The sequence below is a fragment of the Anser brachyrhynchus genome (genome assembly GCF_964034855.1).
Source record: "Anser brachyrhynchus genome assembly, chromosome: 4".
Classification (NCBI taxonomy): domain Eukaryota; kingdom Metazoa; phylum Chordata; class Aves; order Anseriformes; family Anatidae; genus Anser; species Anser brachyrhynchus.
In genome coordinates this window covers 47,390,009-47,409,237 of record NC_137698.1, presented here as the reverse complement: position 1 = coordinate 47,409,237, position 19,229 = coordinate 47,390,009, and the positions used below count along the sequence as shown (strand labels likewise).

The following is a 19,229-nucleotide window of genomic DNA, read 5'->3' as shown; positions in this document are numbered from 1 at the left end:
GATTTTATAGAACTAGCTCCTTAAATCCTCTTAAAAAAAAAACAAAAAGAACACAAAACGTTGCTCTCCACTGCACCAAAGAAGTCTAACAAGATATATGTTGTTGGGTAAAAAAACAAAACCCTGCAATGTTTACTGAGCAGCTGCTTTGTGTGCCTGCATTTTAAATCTCTTGTTGAACAGCATCCTCACCCTACAGCTACCGCCTCTGCATGTCCAGCTGAGTGAGCACACTGCTGGGTTTCTGCAGAGCTTGCTACCAGCCGACCTTGTGCAGGCTGCGCCAAGCAGCTCGTGAGTCCACCAGGACCCGAGAGCTACGCAGTCCGTTCACGGGTGCCCCATCATGGCCACGCTGCCAGCCAGTGCCCCACGTCCTCATTTCACGTGTCATTTCAAATGACACCTCATTTCAGTGTCAGCTGCACTGCCTGCACCACCACGTGCCTGCAGACCACCGGTTTTGGCACTAGCAAAATCAAGGAATATTAACGGCTTAAATTCTTCCATACTTCCATAGAAACGGGCAGCAAACAACTCATGCAACAAGGCTTCCTATTCCCCTGAGTTTTCCCTTTATATAACAGCACCTACAAAGTAACAGGTTGAACAAGTCTTATCTGCATAGCAAGGACTAAGTAGGAACGGAAAGAGATTAGCACTGTTTGCAGAAGAAGCCTGCTTATACGCTCAAAAGCCTATTTAAAAAAAATCTTTCCTGCACTCTCTGCCAGGTTACAGGTATTCCACAAGTATTTCCTAATTTTTCCATCCACACACAGAACCGTCTGCACATTTTCCCATGGTTTGTCGCTTTTGTTTGATGTTATTAAGAGGTTTCAAACTGCATTTGAACCATCACTCTGATGTCTCTATAACAAAGCGGCTCATTGTCATTCAGAAGGGCTTGGAAAGCATTCAAACCATGCAACGGCAATAATCCGCGACAGGGAGCATTAGGCAGGTACTGAAGCATGCCTAATGCACGTTGCAAAGCATATGTCCCTCCAAAACACATGCGGAGGTGCTTCGCCTTTCCTTTCTGCTGCTTGCTAAAAATACGCGTATGCGGTACGTTTTGCAGGGGCTACAACCATCAGCAATGTGGGCGGGCACGCGCATGCTTCCCGGAGAGCCCAGCCGCAACACAGGATGTCCCAAACGTGCAAAGAAAGGCTCGGGCAACCGAGGGGCTCCTGCCAGCATGTGGAGCCAGCACAGGGATCGCCCACGGTACGCGGTGGAAAAGGCAGCGCTGACAGGAACCAGCAAGGCCGCTTCCAAAATGTTTACCCTGCGTGGGAATTCGCTGATAACCCTGCTCTGCTTGGGAGAGCACGCAGCTGTACAACCAACACACTGCCAGACCAATACTGAGCCGCTCTGCTTTCGCCTGCTGCTGCTGAACCTCGGTGAGATACCCCAAAGATTGACACGGCGTCTGTAAGGCCTGATGGGCCTTGGGAGGCTTACAGCAGTACCCAGAAATCCTAAAGCCAACGTGCCTGCAAACACCTCCCCTCTGCGGCTGGAAAGCCACGCGCTGCTTTTTGTGAACCACGTAGCAGCCAAAGCCATGATTTTTGCAGGAAGGCTGAGGGACAATGCATTTTCCAGCTGAAATGGCAAACTGCTGCACAGCAGGAGTCATCTGCCAGCAACTGGGCAATCTGCTGATGAACACTTTTTTGGGGTTGCCTCAGGACAGAGCAGGCATGTGTATCTTGCCACTATTAATTGTTCTTTGTGTATTTATCCCCACAGAATTTAGGTGTCCCACACAGCGACTACATCAAACGAGGCAATTTCTGCCTCCAAAAGCACTTACATTGTCCATTTATTTGCAATGCTTAGCTTGATGCTCGGACTGGCAATAAATTATCCTTCTTAAGTGTTTAGCCTATTTCTATTAATATTCTTCCTTCCCCACCACCCTCCTGCGAGTACAGTAACCACGGGGGGTGGATCGACATCGACAGCACTGCAATTAAGAGATTACTCTGTGAGGTTTTGTATTTCTGCCTGGTTTCATGTTCCCGTTAAAAGCACTTGGTTAAACAACTGAGCAACTGAAGGCAACGTAACCACGGGAGCCTTGCCAGCAGATCCCGGTAAAGCAGCCCCAGAAGGGCAGGCAGCGCCCGAGCGGGAACAGAGACGGGCTCCCAAAATCAGGGAGAGGACAGCGAGCACGACTGCAAAGGGGCCAGCTTGGAGGGAGTGTGGGAGGAGCTTACCGCCAGCCGGGAATCTGGGTCAGAGTCAAGAGCCACTGGCTGGACACCTACATGCAGGACAGGAGGGTTTCCATGCAGACGCAGCAGCTTTGGTTGTGTCGAGAAAGAAACTGCAGGTTACTGCTGGAAGCCCCCACTTTGTCACCTGCAAAACTTCAGCCCTGAGATACGATCGATACCATGAAGCCCTTGCCAAGTACCAAGGCTGTGACAAATGAGAAAGATGCTCTTCCTCCCGCTCAGCTTGGCAAGAAGCTCACGGAGTGAACAGAAAGATCAGCTGCAACTCCTGCAAATGCAAATCAGAGAGGAAGCTCAACTTCAGCTGAATAAAAATAGGCCTATCTCAGCCATCACAACATATGGTCACATCACATCAACTTTGCTTCCCTTTTTCAAGGAAAGCAAAACCTGACAGCCAACTGGTAAAAGGCAACTAGTCAACATCCTTGTTAATTACGTTACAGCTCTTCTATTGTATTGGCTTCAACACCCTCTCTATCATTCTGTTTCCAGTTTGAACTCTCTAAGGGACTGGGGTCTTTCCAAGCCCGTTCTGAACTGCTGTTCTTCTGTCCGCAGAAACCACCACTCAAAGGAAGTCACATCTGCTCAGACGATAACAGCAGTAATTTCATGCCAAACCTGCAACCACGGCTGGCAAATTACACCAATGTGCCGTAGGATCTCACAGGAGAAGCTCCACGAGGCACACGCAGCCTTTTGTCCATTCAGGACTTCTTCCAGGGGCAGGTCGCTTCCCTGATAAAACCTCTGGAGCCTCTGCCCATTCAACGATTTTCACGGCAGTAGCCCATGGCCTCTTCCAGTCCCCATCCTCTATGGCACGGTGGCAAGAGGCAGCTTCAAAAGGAGAAGTGAATCAACACCGCCTCTCCCTGGGGTTCCTCGTCCTCAAACCTCCCACGTGCCTTTTCCAGCCAGGCTTATTCATTGCCCTGAGCAGGAGGCTTTTTGCTCTCCCAGGGTCTCAGCAGATGCCCTGCATTAAGCACCACGTCAAATTTCCAAAGCAGCTTTAAAATCCTTCTGCGTATGCTGACGGGGATTCTTCCTTATCCCCGGCTTGTGCCTGCCACTGCTATACGCGGTGTGGCAAGCCTCGCCAACAGCCTCTCCCCAGGCTACAACACCTCCAGCATGGGCTAACCCCCAAAATAACCCAAGCCACATACAGCCCAGTCATCCGTGGAAAGCTAGGCGTTTTCAAGAAAATACAGGCTGATCGTAAAGACTTGCAGTAACTCTTTGCCTTTTTTTTTCATTGTTTTTCAAACAGAATTTCCCTAAATCTTCTGCACATACTCTCTGCAGAAGTCTGTATCTTTTCCTTGTTACTCAGTGGTTCAGTTGTTACAATTACTAAACACACCACCAGAGACACATAAACGTTTTTGCACTACAGATGTAGTACCTGTATTTCTAGAAGCACCTGAAAAAATGGGCAGGAGGAAGGAACAGAATCACTATTGCTTCTTTTGCCTATTCTACCTAAAACCTTGCTTTTATCCAACTTCACCTCAGAAAAACTACTGGAATCCTTTGTGGCCAGTATTTTGGTCTAAAACACCTTTTTTTTTTCTTTTTTTTTTTCTAACTTGACACTTCTTTGCTTTAGAAAATATGACATTTGCAAGAACCAACACAACAGAAGAACAGGAATAGAGGAAATGGTGAGACTAACAGCCTTCCCCTCTCCCACATCACTTCTCTGTCATGCACACACAGAGAAGTCACTCCTCAGTTTAAAGCTGTGAATCAGGAGCCCTTTTTGAGTACCTGCTTACACAGATGCAGACACAATAAATATCCTCCACATTTCACTTTCTAGCTCCAGGTAAAGAGTTGCTGTTGTGCATACACTCGAGCAGGGCTCTCCACCGGAATGCTTTCTGGAACTGGACTTGAGAGCTGAAAGGCAACAAGGAAATCAGATCTCGATCGTAAAAGTGGTCGACTGCCTTACAACACACAAGCTAAGCCTTTCAAAAGAAGGGGACAGCTCAGCTGGCCACGAGTTGGACCTGAGCATGAGTGACAGTGATGGAATTTGGAGCAGAAGCCGTGCATCGCTTCCACCCAGAGGCTACTGCGTGCTGGGAAGACGCGAGATGCTTGTCCTTGCTCACTGAGGGGAAAGAGAAGAGGAAGGGTGAAAGAACCATTCGAGGACTTTCTAAGAAAAGTGCATCACTTAACTGAAGACCTTTCAAAAGCACCATATTAACCCCAGTGACTGCTGATGGTGTCTCAGCCCTCCGAGCCTGTTTCACACGTGTTGAGGGACTCCTCTAGGGGAAGGAAAGAAACACTGAACAAACCTAAACAAATCATAATTTGCTTGGCAGATTACTATACATAAATGGTCTTTAAAGTTGTTACACTCAAGTAAACATAGCTTATATCAATTATCATCTGTAAATTTCCACTGTTAAGCTGGGAGAGAGGTGGATGGCACATTTTCAAAGGAAGCCATTTTAAAAAAAGGAAACCACTACCTTGGTATTTAATACACGCACAAAGGAACAGACACATAAAGAAATTATTTTCCTGATATTTCCCCCACCCAGAAGTTGTTTATTTCTTCATCTGGCCCATGATCGACATCTCTCACCCACCAAGGTCACAGCAGGAAAGGAAAGGACCAGAGGAAGACGTGAAACGGTGGATAGCACAGAAACCCCTCAAAAGAAAAGCAAAAGATAGGCTCAGAACATGGAAAGAAGAGAGATCTCTTCACACCACCATCTTCTATACGACATTTCTATCTGACTTTTTGAAGGGGGTGGGGGAATATGTTACTCACATTACTTTTGAGTTTTATGTTTGCAACAGCTGAAAACGACTTTTTCTCCCCTTTGCCCCTGTTCTGGCTAGCACAAGTAATTGTTGCCGAATCTGAAAGCCCCAAGAACAAGCACTCTGAGGAGAGCTGGGTGGACACAGGGCCACGTGCACCATCCTCACCTGAGACACCAAGTGATCCGTGCGTGTTGCTACCAAGCGAAGTACAGCACAGAGACAAATCCAGCTCTTAGGGCAAGGACTGAGACATGAGATCCAGTCTCTGAAAGGTCTGAATGTCAAATTATTGTTCATTAGATTCAAGAAACAATCCAGATCGTGTCTGGCTTTGCATGCATTAAAGGATAGGTTTGTTTTGGTTTTGTTTGTTTTAATAAAATAGCACTTGGGAACAGATTTTAATCAATTGCTAAGCTTCCACAATAAATTCAAATAGTGGAACAACATCAACACACACCAATACAGCTGCCAACAACCAGCCTGAGGTGGGTTTGGTTGCAATTATCAGATCGTGTGGCAATTACAATCTGTTTGCATTTATTTAAAAAATCACAGAATGAAGGTTCTGGCTGTGAAAAGCAGTGCTAGACTGTATCAGATGTCTGAGCTGTAAGGGAAAGAACAGCAACGGGCTCCCTGCCCATCCATTCCGCATATGCCTCCAAAAACCTATGGGAAAGGGATGCGTAGTTAGGGAAACCCACCTACCACAGGGCCGCTAGCTTGACTGACTTGGAAGGAAAACACACCTTCCAAATCATCAGGAACCAGACCAATTCATGTATTTCGACAGGGCTTGGGAGCGCTTGAGCAGCGCTGCTCAGTGACGTGCCAACGTAGTAGGGGTGGAAACGCCAGCTCGGGGCTGTCATGTTTTGAGTCACTCAAAGGCCGAGCTCATTCCATTTACCCATCGAGGGCTTCAAACTGGCCTAGAAGGAGGAGAGGATTAAAAAATGGAAGAAAACTTCAGGGCAGCTTCAGAGGGGAAATCTAGGTTCTGCTGGAAACCAAGCTGTTAGCATCATTTTTTCTTCTCCTTTCCTAAGTCAAACTCATCATCTCAGACAGACCGGGCTGCCTTGCACACACAAGGTCATGTAATGGCACAGAAAGTCTCTGGCTAAAACACGTTTCTAGCATGGTTTACTCCTGCACAAGAAGCTGCAGGTTGTAGATGGCTACTCAGAACCAATCCTTCAGCACACCACTGTACTCAGAGGGGCTCATTTTATGAGATGAGTTTACCTGAGCCAGTAACTCTTCCTTTAGCCATTGTTACTAATGGCTCCCTGTTAGGCTGTGGAACTGCTCAGTACAAACACTTGTATCCTGCTAAGACAAACTAGAAAGTGAAGCTCTTTTTCCCCTTAAATAGAACTTACTGAATATGTTAAAAATATTTTTTTTTCATAGGTAACTTATGGAAAAAAAATCTCCAGCACCTGTTACAACTAGATGGCCCAACTCCTACAGCACTATTAGCATCATCTCTGCTCTCCTTCAGCTCTTGTACTTTCAAATCCTTGATTACATTATACCATCTAACTGAAAAACTCTGCCTTTTCCCAGCAGGGAAGAATTTCAGCTAGCTCCTCCAAACATCACATCATTTTTATCCCGATAGCTTGAGAACACTGAAAAATCCTGTACCGGAAGAACAAAAGACATAGAGCTATTCCTTTATCAGCATGTGCTTTAACAGAGAAGGCTGGGATTTTTGGAACAAATCATAGAGAACAATGCGTGAAAGCTCCGTGGCACTAATTGACCCAAAGTATTTTTTCAAAGGCGAAACATTTGAGTTGCTGCATTTTTCCATGTCAGCCAGTTTAGGAAGTTTTTTGGTCTGTTATTTTTAATGCCTCGATGTATGAGTCAACTGATTTTCATGCAGAATGGCATGGAAAAAACGTCTCTGAATACCACATCTCGTTATTGTCGTGCCTCTGAAAGGAGACAAGACTTTCTCAAAGAAAAGAACACAAATCTAACTGTTTTTCTTTCCCTCCAGGATTTGGGCAGTTCAACAGAATTTTCTTAGTCTCTAGACCAGCAGCTTTCTTTAGGCCTGTGGCCCATTGCACAGAACCAGGCATTTACTCCTAGGAGGTTCACAACACCAGCTAAGCAAAGCAAGCCTATTATTAGTTTGCTGAAATCAGCCTGTGTACAATGGACAGGGGGTTGCAAACAGATAAAGATGATTAACGGTGTTCTCAAACCTCGGCGTAACGATCGCGTTCCCCTAAAATATTAAAAGGGTATCTTTGGTCTGCAGGAAGTTATGGAACATTGTCTCTTAAATCAAGGATCTATGAAACTAAAAAACCATCACTTTAAACATTTCACAGACACAGCATTTAAACAAACTGAAAATCACAAGCTTTCAACATAAACGTGCATAAAGCATAGTCATAGATTGGGGAAAGAAAACAGCTTATGGACTTGACATGCTTGTGAATTGGCACCGACAGAGCTTTAAAACCAGCCGGTTGCTCCTGCAGGAGAAGCACTGCCTGGTGCACTGTCATGTGAGAACCTCAGCCGGCCATCGGTTCAGCTCAAAATCACAGGAGACGAGGCGCAAAGTCTCCGGTATCATCATCTCTTTGCCTTGTTTCCCCCCGGACAGGTACCACTACCAAAGTGTATTTCTTGTTTCCAGCTACGCTGCAGTAGCAAGGAAAATCTACTTTTCCCGAGAGAGGCATAGAGCGTGTGCCCAGTGATGTGTGTCCAAGGCACCTTCACCTCTGCATCTATAGAAACCACAGGGGTTTTAGCGCTTTTAAGATAGGCAGCTCCAGGAGCTCAGCGATACGGTGGAGCTGACGCTCAGCGCTGGCCAGCAGTTATCTCACCTCTGCAGCCTATTTCTTTGCCTGTACTTCCAGCTCGCCAGCCAAACTCCTCCTGGTAAACACACAGACACAGGCACTGGTGGCTCTGAGCAAGCCCAGCTCCCTGCCCCAAACAAATGTGCTCCTAGACTGACGACAGCCTGTTCTCTTCCCAGCCCTCAAAGCTGGGTGTTTTCTCCATATCAGCCTGCTGGGGAGAGAGAAGCCTTGAGCCAGAGCTGCAGAGCAATCATGAGGGAGAGTTTCTCAGCCGTACTTGCAAAGATGGATTAGCTCTGTAATATATTTGTTAAATACAATCTCACAGACTACAGAAGCGCACGAATATTGAGAGCAATTTCTTACCAGGTGTCTCGAACTCTTTGAAGATGTAAAAACCCCTTTACCACTACACATTTTAATAATTCCTTGCAAGTTCAGATGCTAACAGCTGTCAGTATTTCAAACTGCAATGCCTGTAACTCAGCTCAGGAAAGGAGGAAAAAAAAGACTTGCCTTTCAGAGGAGGCACCCGCACTCACATACCTCGCATACACACACCAGCTGCTAAACACTACTGTGCCACGAAGGTGCTGCTCCTATGTTGATGAACAAATACATCAATTACTGCTTATAGATTACACCATAAATTGTATTCTGAGCAAAAAGGTATATATATATACACACACACATATACATATATATATCTCAAACACTACCATACACTTCTTCTCACTTTGCTTTTCTTAAAAAAAAAAAAAAAAAAAAAAAACAAAAAACACCAGCATCTGCTGTACTCTTCCTGTTTAGGTTTTGGTGAGGATTTTTTTTTTCCTTTAACAAGTACACAAACGAAACCCACGCTTTAGGTTGTTGGTTTTTTTTTTTTTTTTTTTTTTTTTTTTTTTACAGTTCTGAGAATGAGTTTTACTGTTGTCACAGAGGTTAACCATTAACCATTTGCTTGTTGACCTCTCTCTAAAAACTAAAGCAGGGGCATTGCTTTCTCTTAACCTGACGGGTAATGCTGCAGAACAACACTGGAACTTCCCATCACTGTTAAAACAAACATTTAGTACAATGAAAAATGACAGCTCTAACTATTAAACAACAAACAAGGCTAATGCTGAAGACAAATGTGTGCAGATGAAGCACAGAGCAGCTGTGATGAAGCTGGTTCCCTCCCTTCCACTACAAGATCAGGGCAGCAGAACAACCCTAACACATGCCAAGCCAAACCCGTGTGGTAAAACCAGGCGACGGATGACTTCCGCACCTGAGCAGCAGACAGCACCTGGGGGCTGCTTCCCCAAATTGTCCGTGAACACACAGCTGGGGAAAATCTGCATGAGCACTTGCCTGCTCCCCAGTAAAGCCTTTTACCCGAGCAAAGCAGCTCTGCCTTCATCCTCCCACGGTGACACGACGCATCTCGGAGCGATGTCTGCCCCAGCCAGTCGCTCCACCCCAGCGCTACGTGTGTCTTCTGCCCTGCATCATGGCCAGAACCAGCCCCAGGAGCCTGAGTTGCAACACGGAGCACGGCCATGCTTTTTTCACGGTGATGTACCGCAGGGAAAAAACCTCTGTGCCATGTTCAAGCCCAAACAGGATGAGTGCTTTCCTATAAATAGAGGTTAAACAGCCTCTGAGCTCCCTGCCGCCCTGTACTTGCAGCTGGCAGTAGGAAGGCAGCCTGCATGCTGTGGAAAACTCTCCCTCGCCTCCCTGTAGCCCACCACGACAGGAGGAACAGTCTTAGCAGCTTTCCTATGTATTTACTGAGGTCCCTTCGATAACATCTTTTAAAGGATTTAACAGCTTCATGCTCTCGTTCACTGTGGCTACACACAGAAAGAAAAGGCTGAGGAGAATTGATGCAGTTCATTAAGAGCTTGTTTCCTGCTATTTGTGCTGCATCCTGCACTTTCTCCTAAAAAGCAGCAAGAAGATGCCTCCCTCTACAATACAGATTCAGGCCCAGCAAAAATTACTTGATCTGAGGAAACGTTCCCTTCCATCCCAGGGCTGGCACACTGTGATAATAGCAATTCCAAGGTTTCGGGGGACTTGGGTCCTATTACAGCTTAGACCTGTAATCCCCACCACCCCTAACAAACATCCTGGGTGTCCTCTTCCCTGGAGGAGCTCCAGTCGTGGGCCATTTCCAGCTGGGCTGCCCCACAGCAAGCTCAGAGAGCCCAGACAAGTAGGCAGCTGTGGACTGAAACTCCCCAGGAGCCTGCAAAGCATGCTGCAGGGCAGCCAGACATCGCATGCCAGAGAAAACTCAAGTGTAATTCTCCAGGATGATTTCAGAGAAGTGTGGTGGATGTTTTAGCTTTCAACCTACAGGTAAGGCACACTTGGACACTGTTTCAGCCCTTCTTCACCTGCCTCAGCTGACTGGAATGCAGTATCACCAATACTCACATCTGCCTGTATCAACAGGACCCGCAGAACAAACATGTTATGAAACGTGTCTGTTGATCTGGCCTGGAAAGCTGCAAAACGACACGGGGCAAAAAATCAAGCTGCATCATTCAAAGTAGCTCTTCCTTGGGAAAAAGCCTCGGCATCACTCCCTTTAGAAGAGACTGTTTTGCTGCATACACTGTGTTTTAAACGCTGGTACAGCCACAAGGTTTTTTTCGGCACATCATCTGCTCCTTTTTCTACCCGAATGAGTGGTCTAGCCCCGTTCCGAGGCGCCCCTGGGGCCAGCTGCGGTGATGGGGCTGTCGGGGTGGAAAGGGAGGGCTCCCCAGGGTGCTGCCCATCCTCACCCTTCCCTGCAGGGCCAGCTCAGAAGGAGCAAGGTGAGCCCGGCGGGGATGACGGCACAACACTGATTGTACGCTGCTCTGACAGTGCTGCCCTACAAAGATAAGGAAACGGAGTTGGTTCTGCCTACCTGCAACCACACTGAGCACATCCAAAGCCAAGTTTTACAACAATCAGGAATTCTTAGCATCCAGAGTAACACAGTATCTATCCATAATTTTAAGTGTAACCAACAGGGTCCACAATGATCCTGACCAGCCCAAGAGCAGCAGCCTACCTCTTCAAAAAAGCAGCTATGCATTTAAAGATCCTCAGCTTGCGATTGCTGCAGCAGAGCTTGTTTTTTAATGAAGAAGGGAGCAGAAGAGAGCTGGGCTCCACCACCCGGCAAAGGAGCCACATCCTTGTGCCTCACTGACCTCTGCTTGGAGCTGTCACATTGACAGAGGATCTCAGTCAGTCCCACATACCTCCTAGGGGTCCTGCCATACCTCGGAGCAGCTGCATAGCACTGCTGAGCATCATACCGTATCCAACAAGAAAGTGAACTTGTCCTTATTCTGCTCGATTCAGCTTCTGAATTTCACACGTTCCCGAATACAGCACAAAAACCTGACAGAGGCCATGCTGCCCGGGGACACTGCAAGCATCAGATCAGCCGCACATTCCAGAAGTGAGTGCATAGAGAGCTCCGGCTGCAAGCCTACAGCTCAGCCAGCAACCTGAAAACAACCCCCCTACTTTCTGCACAGAACAACCCAGACCGAGGGATGGTTTCTCCACCTAATGATTCTGGATATAAGCTAATTACAGTAGCCAGTAGCAGAAGCTGATTCATCTCAAACAGCTAAAACAAAACACCCAACTCACTGTGTAATTCATTCTTAAGATTCAGTATGGAAAAAAAAATTGTTACGGCACCCATTAACACACCAGTTTCTCGCTCATTACTACTGTAGCTTTTAAAATGCTGGCGAGCAGCAACAGGCATGTTTTACCACCTGGTTTTCTTTATCCTTCCACCCTTCAGAACAAGGGAATCCAAATGCTATGGGAGCTGCCCTGGATCACAGCACTGAAGCTGAAGGATAGGTGCAGGATTTTCTTGCTGCCAAACCCGCACCCTCCCCAAGTTCACATCCCTTGCACTAGCTGTGCCTACTGAACACCCAGCATGAGAAACAGCAAGCCCAAGCAGATGGAGGAGTGCCCGAAGATCTCATACTGAGCGATACCTAAACACTGTGGTGTTCTGTATCATACCAGCTCATCAGTAATTTACTGAGCTTGCAGATTTTTATTTTTTAAGAAGAGATGCAAAACCAAAAAGCTCGCCCACATCTTTCATCAGCTGCCTACCAGGGAGAACCCTCTGGCATGTTTTAACAAATTCATTCCAGAGACATTTGGCCTCTCCTTCCTATGCAGCATAACTCCAGTTATTTATTGCACATATGAATTCATCCTTTGCTGTTGAAGAAAAGCTTTTATGCACTCATACAGCACGTATCTGTTGCAATGAGGCGGATAACACAGCCAACTTGTGCCACCAAAAGAGGAGTATCACAAACACTAAGCTTACTGGTAAACATAGCCTCTCTCCTGCAAGAGATTCATTTCTGCTGCTCATTTTCACTCCTACTCCCTTTTAAAGGTCTTTTAAAGTGATCAGTTATCAGAATTGAAGACTGATCTTGAAGCACACAGAGGTTGCCTTCTTACTCACCGCGCCGAAATGCTCTGACGCAGATTTACAGTGTAAGAGCCTCACACCATCCTGACAAGAAGCAGAAACCAACGCACAGAATGGAGGAGCAGGGCGGCAGGTACGTGCCGTGGGTCACTCATTCCGCAGCGCTTGGCCCCACAGGCCAGCCCTGACCTGTGTCCCTTCTATTCTGGGCATCTTGACGGACAGAATTTTGCTCTTGGTGGAGCGGCGCCTGGCCCAAGAGGGTTACGCCTCCCCCTCGTGGGTTACAGATGGGGCTGGGGGCTGCTGCTGGGCCCTGGCACCCAAGAAAATGGCTGTGCGACCTCTGAGACAGCAAGCATGCCCCTGGCCTTGGGGCCCAGCCAAGCCTCAAGGCCAGCCAGCAGCACCAAGATTTATGCTGAACCCTCTCTTAGCATGTGGGCCTATTAAAGCAATGCACTGATAATGCAGGCCAGTAAATCATGCGAATCAAGCGATCGCACAAAGGGGGAGGCAAAAAAAAAAAAAAAAGCTGGAAAATTAAACCTTGGTCTCTTTGTTAAGTACTCCCGGGCTCCCCACACACAGTGAGAAGAGCAGGCAGTTGTAGCTCGACAAGAGTTCAGCTGCTAACGAAGCAATCAATCTTCCAGCCCTTCCTCCCCGAAGCTCAGGGCTCTGTCATTTTGCAGTTTGTAATTTAAAGCCAGCTCCCGGCTTCAAAGCTGCAGCGAAGCGCCGCTGCGAAAGCACAGCGCCGGTGCCAAACTTCTGCTTCGGCGATGCCACCATTTTTCTTCCTGTGCGCAGGGAAGGGGAGCGGGGCGGCCGTGCGGTGCGGGACGAAGGAGCCCGAAGCCGAGTTCCTGCAACGCCCCTGAGAGCAGCCGAAAAGCTGCCAGATGTCTCCCACGTCCCTTAAGGAGCGTGGCTTCGCCAAGCGCGGCGGCTGGGTGAGGAGAGGCTGCCTTCGGGCTGCCTCCCCCCGTACCCCGCTTCTCCTTGGCGAACCGCAGCTCGCCCGCAGCCTGACCCCGGGCGGCCGCCCGCAGCCCGCGCTGCCTCCTCACGCCGAGTTACGGCACGGAACCGCGACAAAACCCCCCAAAAACGAGTACCGGGAGCAGAGGCCGGGATCCCCCCCCCCCCCGCTGCCGGTGCCGGGCCGTACCTGGAGTGCGCAGCCATGGCGAAGCTCAGCGCCGGGCCCCCATGCGGCGGTGCCTCAGCCGCCGGCCGGCCCGGGGCCCCTCGGCCATTTGCCGGCCTCGCTACGGCGCCGCCCGGCAGCTGCTCCTCATCGCCCCGCTGGCGGCGGCGGCCGGGGCTGGCCCCGGCTCCCCCCGCCCCACGGCCGGGCCCTCCCCCGGCTCCTCGCACCGCCCGGCGGCGGGGAGGCGCCGACCGGGAGGCCCCGGCGCCACAGAAGTGCCCCGGGGGCGGCAGCGGGCCCCCCTCCCCCCCGGCCCCGTCGCCCGGCGCTGCCCGGCCCCGCGGCGGGCAGCGAGCAGGGGGCGCCGCGGCCCGGCCGCGGCCCCTCGGGGCCCGCCGCTGCCCCCCGGCCCCCCCTGCGGGAGGGGCGCTGTGGTACGGCCCGGCCCGGCCGCAAATGGAGGCACGGGGGGCGGGCGGAGCGACTGGAGCAGCCCGGGGGGGTGTGGGGGTGTGTCGGGGGAAGCGCTGAGGGGAGAGCAGCGGCCGCGGGCCTGGGGGCTTGCTGCGGGGGGCTGGAGGCAGGCGAACGCAAATAAAGCGGGTCGCGGGCAGGGCTCTGGAGAAGGTTAGCAAAACGAGGGGCAGCTTCACAGCGCGGCCTCGGAAGCGGCTCAACGTGCAGGTGCCCACGCCTCAGACTGCAGGCTGGGAGAAGTAAAATAAAATAAAAACAAACCCCAACCAGTTACGCAATCGGTGTGCGAACCGATGCAGAAAGCAGCGCTACCCGTCCCTTTCTCTGGGTGTTCCTTGGCACCATTATAAAACCCAACTCCTGCAACTCCTCCAGGCCAGTCATGAAGCAAACACTCGGCAGGCAGCACACTTAACCGACGTCCCCTCAGCCTTTCTTGGCAGCTCGGGCACAGCCAGCATTTCCACCGACACACGTTCCCCATTGCTGTTTTAAGCCCATCAGTATGTCAAAGATCAAAAACCCAGAGAGCAGCTTGTACCCCATTCACGTGAAACAGTAGATTAGATCACAAAGTACTCACCACCACTACCCGCAACTTCTGCAGGCCTACTGGTTCAAACAGGCAGTTTAAAAACATGATAGCTACACGATTAGAAAACATCCCTGTCGGCTCAAGGGCCACAAAACATCGTCCCCTGTTGAGCAAACAGGGGCCAGCCCTCCATCACTGGGGGCGATGGCAGGAATGCTGCCAGCCCCAGCAAAGCAGGCCTTGCCCTTAGCCAAGCGTCCACTCACGATACATGCTTCTAAACTGAAAAGTGAGCCTTTCTCCCCTTTTTTAAAGTGTTGTTTTGCAAGGCAGAATCATAATATTATATAGGTGCAATGTGCAGACATCAGTTATTGCAGTGTCTGCCCCCAAAACACGACCGACTTAGATCAAGTTGCACTGGGGATGGAGACTCTACAAAATCTCTGTGCCCATGTTCATCTTCTCTACCAGGACATTCACCTCCCTTAAGTGGCAAAATCTGGATTCAGTGCGATGGACGTGACCAAAAAGAGTACAGGAGCAACTGCAGTTTTCAAAATTTGTATTCTTTTCTTCTTAGGGCTTGATCACATCATTTAAAATTATGACTTAAAAAAATATATACATAAATAATCCCACATCCTCTTTCAAGCTCATTTGTCACTCCAAGGAACTTCATTTTTCCCCTAAGAAAATAATAATGCCAAGAATCTGACATCTTCAGAGAAAAGAATATGGTTCACTGCTGCTAGAAAGTTCTAAGTACGTAAGCATAACCAAAAGCACTGATAATGAACCATACTATTACTGGCACCAGAACTGCATATCCAGCCAACGTTTTAGAGGGGTTTTCCCACTAGAAGAAAGACTGCCCTAGAGAATTATACGTATAATTATTTTCTGCAATTTCAGCTGAAGAGATTAGGAAACAGGGAAAAAGGGAAGGGACGCATTTACTTTTTTAAGAGTATCTACATTTTTTCAAGTCAAGTAATTAAAATTTCATTGAACCGTCTTCATGCAAGCAACAACAGAATCCTTCTTTTTGAAAGAAGGGGTACTACGCACAGAAAGGAAATGAGCTGAAATCTATCTCAATGTTTCATCTTTGATATTTTTTTCCTCCATAGATGTATCTAGGAAGTTAAAACACTTCTGAACATTCATAATCTATGGGTAGAACATGAGGTCCTTCCACCCTGCTGTTTAAACAACGAAACAAAAAATATGTCCTGCCACACCAAGTCACACACCCCGCAGGCTCAGCGCTGGAAATGCACAATGCAAACGGGGGCAATTAGGCCTTCGGCTACCCCACACCCTGCTAAGACCTGCGACTCCTGCACTGCTCCAACAACCTGCTTGCTGGTGTTTTCCATGTTTTTCACACGCAAGTTGGAACTATTTTCTGCATTTAACAGGACGGTTTGCACTTGAATCAAAGCTGCTACAAAACACCACAAAACACAGCAACCTACTCCCATTGTCTGGACGATAAGTGTGCACAAAGCAGGCAATCCCATTACTTTCATTCAACCCTGCAGAAAGCCCGTGATGGAGGTGATGGCGGTCAGCATTCCTCTCTCCAAGCCCTACACTTCAGCTGCTCACCCACACGAAGGGAATGCTAAATACTCCAGGCTCCTCAAGTGCTTAGGGAAACATCAAGACTCGGACCAAATGTCAGATCTGCTTGACTAGAAATGAATTTGGACCTGGGCCCAAAGTCCAGACTACATTTCCAGATGTTTAATGTAAGCCAGGCGACACAGCTTTTAAGAAATTTGTCAAAGAAGACCATTAAATGAAAGGGTCATTTTCCTTCCTGTGAGAACAAATACAAATCTTCTGAAGACACGCCTGGATGCTTCAGTCCCGTATGAAGAGACTGACAGCATCAGTAAAGGATATCTCAAGCCCCTTGCCTACACTTAACCAGGCTGGAACCTGCTCTGTGTTCAAGACAATTTTGAAAATTAGATACTTACAGGCTTCCTCTTTGTCTCCAATACCAAACAAAGCTTTTGTCTGTCCACACTGCACAGATACACTGCTTAAGAAATTTTAAGAAATGTCATTTGTCAAATTACAGACAGAGCTGCTGTCTGTTTTAAGGCCCTCTTCGGCTGTTCATAGAGCTTCTCTTAATCCAGATAGTACAGGCTGAAGATTTCCATAAAGGTTATCTCCCTGAAGATTAAATACAATCCGTTTCAGCCCTTTCAGGCATAACAATAGATGACGGAAATATATATATACTCTTGCCAGAAGAGCTAAGCTTTTTTCCAGGAAAAATCATCAAAAACAATATGCTTTGTTTGCATTGAAAGTTTCTAGCAGTTTTCTGCCCTTTTGCTTGAGAAGCACTTGTTGATTCCCACATTGTGCAAAGGCATTGATGTTTAACAGGGTGATGGCCTTCCAGCAAGGTCTTCTGCACTGATCCGAGGTATGCCAGGCTGTGCCAAGGTGAGGCACTGGCACAGGTAGCACAGAGGCTCTCCGAGAGAACATGGCAGGAGAGAGCCCTCCATACGTCACTATCCAGCATTTCAGCCCTCCTCACATCTCATGAACGTCCATGAGAGCCGCTGAGACAGGATAAGAGATGTCTACCACCCTTCACGCTGCCAGGTGAGGATGCCTACCACCAGTTTCTTCAAAGCACAAAGCAAAGCCCTTTGCTGAGCTCTGGAGAGGCTACAGACCTGCAGGTCAAGCAAAGGATGACTGTACAACGCCGTGGCACAGGAATGCCAGCCTAGCAGCTGGCTTTATTTTTTTAATTGAACTTACACTGTGATGAAAAGGATGCTATTATTTTTGCAAAGGTGAGCACTTCAAATTTAAGAAATGACAGTATCACTGATGCCTAGGCAACAATGATGAATGTGTCTTTTAAGACATGGCCACGAACCACACAGATCCCACTGCCAGTCCTCAGGACAAAGCAATCCTAATGGTGTCCTCCCGTCCCCAAACTGCATCATGCTGAATTTGGCTTGACAGTGAATTCAAATAAAAAGCGTACGAATATCAGCCTTTAAAAAGATGAACAAAGTCACCATAATGTCACGCAACGCATAACCCCTGGACAGAGCTTCTAAGTAACATCAATACTCAAATAATTTGAAACTTTAGTGCAAAAATTGCACAGCACAGCTGGAGAACATCAGGGTCCTGCTGACTACTGGACCGGAGGAATAACACAACCAGGAATTGAAGCAGGAAAGGACTGCGATATGTAGGACACTCGCACTGTGCTTCCCCTAGTGCTGCTCAGTTACATGCTACTTCTGACTTGCAGAGTGGTTTGTACTCCTTTCCGAGGAAGATATCTCTGGGGAAAGAAAAGGCAAAGAATACTGGGAGTGACATGTGAAAACAACATTTCAAGCTTGGTGAAGATATAAAAGGGATTTTGAAAGATTTAAAAAGGGATTTTAAAAACAAAACCGAACATGTTCTTTGTCAAAGCTGTAAGTTAACGAGGAAGACAGTAAACTGCTCAAGCACATCCTAGTCCTTTCAGATTTTCTAAAACATCTCAACAATCCTACTTGTGCTTCCTGGGGTTTTCCAAAGAGGCTGGGCAGGACAGGGAGCTGCTTTCTACCAACAGAGATGAACAATAATTCCTGAGCTGTGCTGGCATCCACTTTCCATGTTAAAGGAAGGAGAGGGAGGCAGAGCACGGAAGAGCCCACCCAGAACAAAGCCTCACAAATCCCACACCACAAGAGTTTCATGTGAAGCAAATGCCATTATGATGCTATTTTTTAGGTTTCAAACTCACAACCCAGGGGACGTCCGAGAGGCCCTGCATTCCCAGCCTCTGGCTTCTGGCTCACCAGCTGCCCTAAAAACAAGATTGTGCCATTCCGGTTGGAAGGCTTGATGAAAACGGATAAGTTCCTGTGGAACATTTCAAGTCCAACAAATCAGTGGTTCCCCGAAGAAAGCTTTCTGTCTGAATACATCCTGTCAGCTGTAGAGCCCTCCCTTACATCTGTTTTCAAGATTAGCAGGCTGCAGCTTTTCCCCACCTGTTTTTTTATTCACCCACCAGGGTTACAAGTTTCCCCTTTTCAAGTCCGTGTCTCTGAAAAACACATTCCAAGCCAAGGAAACAGTCTCCATGAGGTAAAATGCAAACAGAACAAAACAATAAAATAAGCTTTTCATACTCCATCTCATCACACGCTCAGGAATGCACTTCTGAGGTGAAGAGCAATACTTCTTAAAAACATCACAGGAAAAGCTTCCTACAGGTGATCACAATTCAATAAGTATTTAAGCTATTTAGCAGCATTTCGATATTAGAAGATCTGCTCTTATCTACCTACGGATTGAATGAGAATGGATTTCGCCAGAGATGAAGCTGGTGGTTAAACATCGCACAGAAATGCAAATCCAACTGAACAGCAAATGAAGCTGCACAGGCAACCTAGATGCCATCATTTCCTAATTTTGAATTCCTGAAAATGCCAGACTACTGACCTCAGGCACCAATGGTAAAACACAGGATGCGGGTACATTATGTGCATTTTATACATGAAGCACCGCCTCCTCCAGCCATTTACCTAGCTGGATCCACAGGTGCTGACCAAAAGGAAGCTGACATGTACAGGGAAAAAAAGAGGCTGAGATTTTTTGAACATAAAGCGACATTTTC

At 47.9% G+C, this 19,229-nt stretch overlaps 1 protein-coding gene across 6 annotated transcripts in view; it reads right to left on the bottom strand.

Annotated features, from left to right (window-relative positions):
* The window catches only part of AFF1 (ALF transcription elongation factor 1), a 105,465-nt gene that overhangs the window by 61,037 nt on the left and 25,199 nt on the right, over positions 1-19,229 (bottom strand). For 4 of the 6 annotated variants that reach the window (XM_080591680.1, XM_080591681.1, XM_080591685.1 and 1 more), the window contains exon 1: positions 13,558-14,222. The exons of the other annotated variants lie outside the window; for them this stretch is intronic. In XM_080591680.1, coding sequence (XP_080447806.1) covers positions 13,558-13,574 — 17 coding nt within the window. In that variant the 5' untranslated portion in view covers positions 13,575-14,222. Of the gene's footprint in view, positions 1-13,557; positions 14,223-19,229 lie in introns of those variants that run through there. 6 annotated transcript variants of the gene reach the window in all.